This window comes from Seriola lalandi, unplaced genomic scaffold (genome assembly GCF_002814215.2).
Source record: "Seriola lalandi dorsalis isolate HSWRI2012SDOR001 ecotype SW California unplaced genomic scaffold, Sedor1 jcf7180002054381, whole genome shotgun sequence".
Taxonomy (NCBI): Eukaryota; Metazoa; Chordata; class Actinopteri; order Carangiformes; family Carangidae; genus Seriola; species Seriola lalandi.
Window position 1 is genome coordinate 154,863 of NW_019524934.1, and position 1,184 is coordinate 156,046.

General features: G+C 45.7%; 1 protein-coding gene across 1 annotated transcript in view; it reads left to right on the forward strand.

The window, feature by feature from the left end:
* Positions 1 to 604, forward strand: part of LOC147818968 (uncharacterized protein F54H12.2-like) — a 2,032-nt gene extending 1,428 nt beyond the window's left edge. The window contains exon 3 of the mRNA XM_087174754.1: positions 27 to 604. Within this exon, the coding sequence (XP_087030880.1) occupies positions 27 to 604 (578 nt within the window). The remainder of the gene's footprint in view (positions 1 to 26) is intronic.
* Positions 605 to 1,184: the final 580 nt, after the last annotated feature.

Here is a 1,184-nt window from a genome sequence, read left to right on the forward strand (position 1 = left end):
CACCGTTTCACCCGCCGTGCGCTTAGGTCACGCGACGGCTTTATTGAGGGGGAACGCGCTCTACCCCTTGTCGCGCGTTAATGTGAAAACCTACTCCATCCCGCAGAATTCCAGGATATGTAACCAGGAGAATCTCTTTCTGGGAGCTATACCCAAATACGTGGTTTTGGGTATGGTAAACCACGAAGCCTTCACGGGGAGAAGAGACCTGTCACCCTTCAATTTTCTCCACAACGATGTGGAATATCTGGCCCTCTGTCAGGACGGCAGACAGGTTCCGGCTAAGGCTTTCCAGCCCCAGTTTAACCACGGGATTTCGGTCAGAGAGTTTTACAACATGTTTATCGCCACGGGGAGACATCTGAAAGATTTACCTCTGAGCATCAACCGCGAAGAATTTAACGCGGGGTACTCTCTGTTTGTGTTTAATCTCAACCCGGGGGAAGACAACGACGCTCTGTCCCCCATACACAATGGGAATTTAAGACTGGAGATGAGATTCAGAGTACCGCTACCACATACCACCACTCTGATCGTCTACGCTTGTTACGACTCCATTCTGGAGATCAACTCTAAAAGACAAGTCTTGGTGGATTATTATTAAGACGGAATAATTAAAATGGATAACCATCAACTGGAAAATCTCTTGCATCGTTTGTTAGGAAATGTATTTTGCGGCGTGTGGGCTTCCGACCAGCTGCCGTTGCTGAGTCCTTCGTTCAGAGCCCCGGCTTACTTTATCGTCAACACCCACCCCACGCATATGCCCGGAGAGCATTGGTTATCTCTGACTCTGGAAGAGGACGGCGTAGCCACTTTTTTTGACTCTTACGGATTTCCTCCGGACTTTGATCATTATCCCTCGAGCATCTTACAGTTTTTGGAAAACCGTTCTAAAAAGATATTGTACCACGATCGTCAGTTTCAACAACCCTTGTCCACCGCCTGCGGTCAGTACTGCGTTTATTATCTCTGTCATAGGGCCTGTGGTTTATCTTTTGAACAAGTATTGTCTCTGTATAACGAGGATGCGATAAAAAATGACCTAGAGATTACCAACTTTGTGAAAAAATATCAACGTTGTATCAGAAACTGTAGCTCAGCATCTTTTAACCATACTACTTGCTCTTTACAAATGTTTAAAGATTGCTACAACTTATGACACCCTTGTGTTTTTTTGTTTT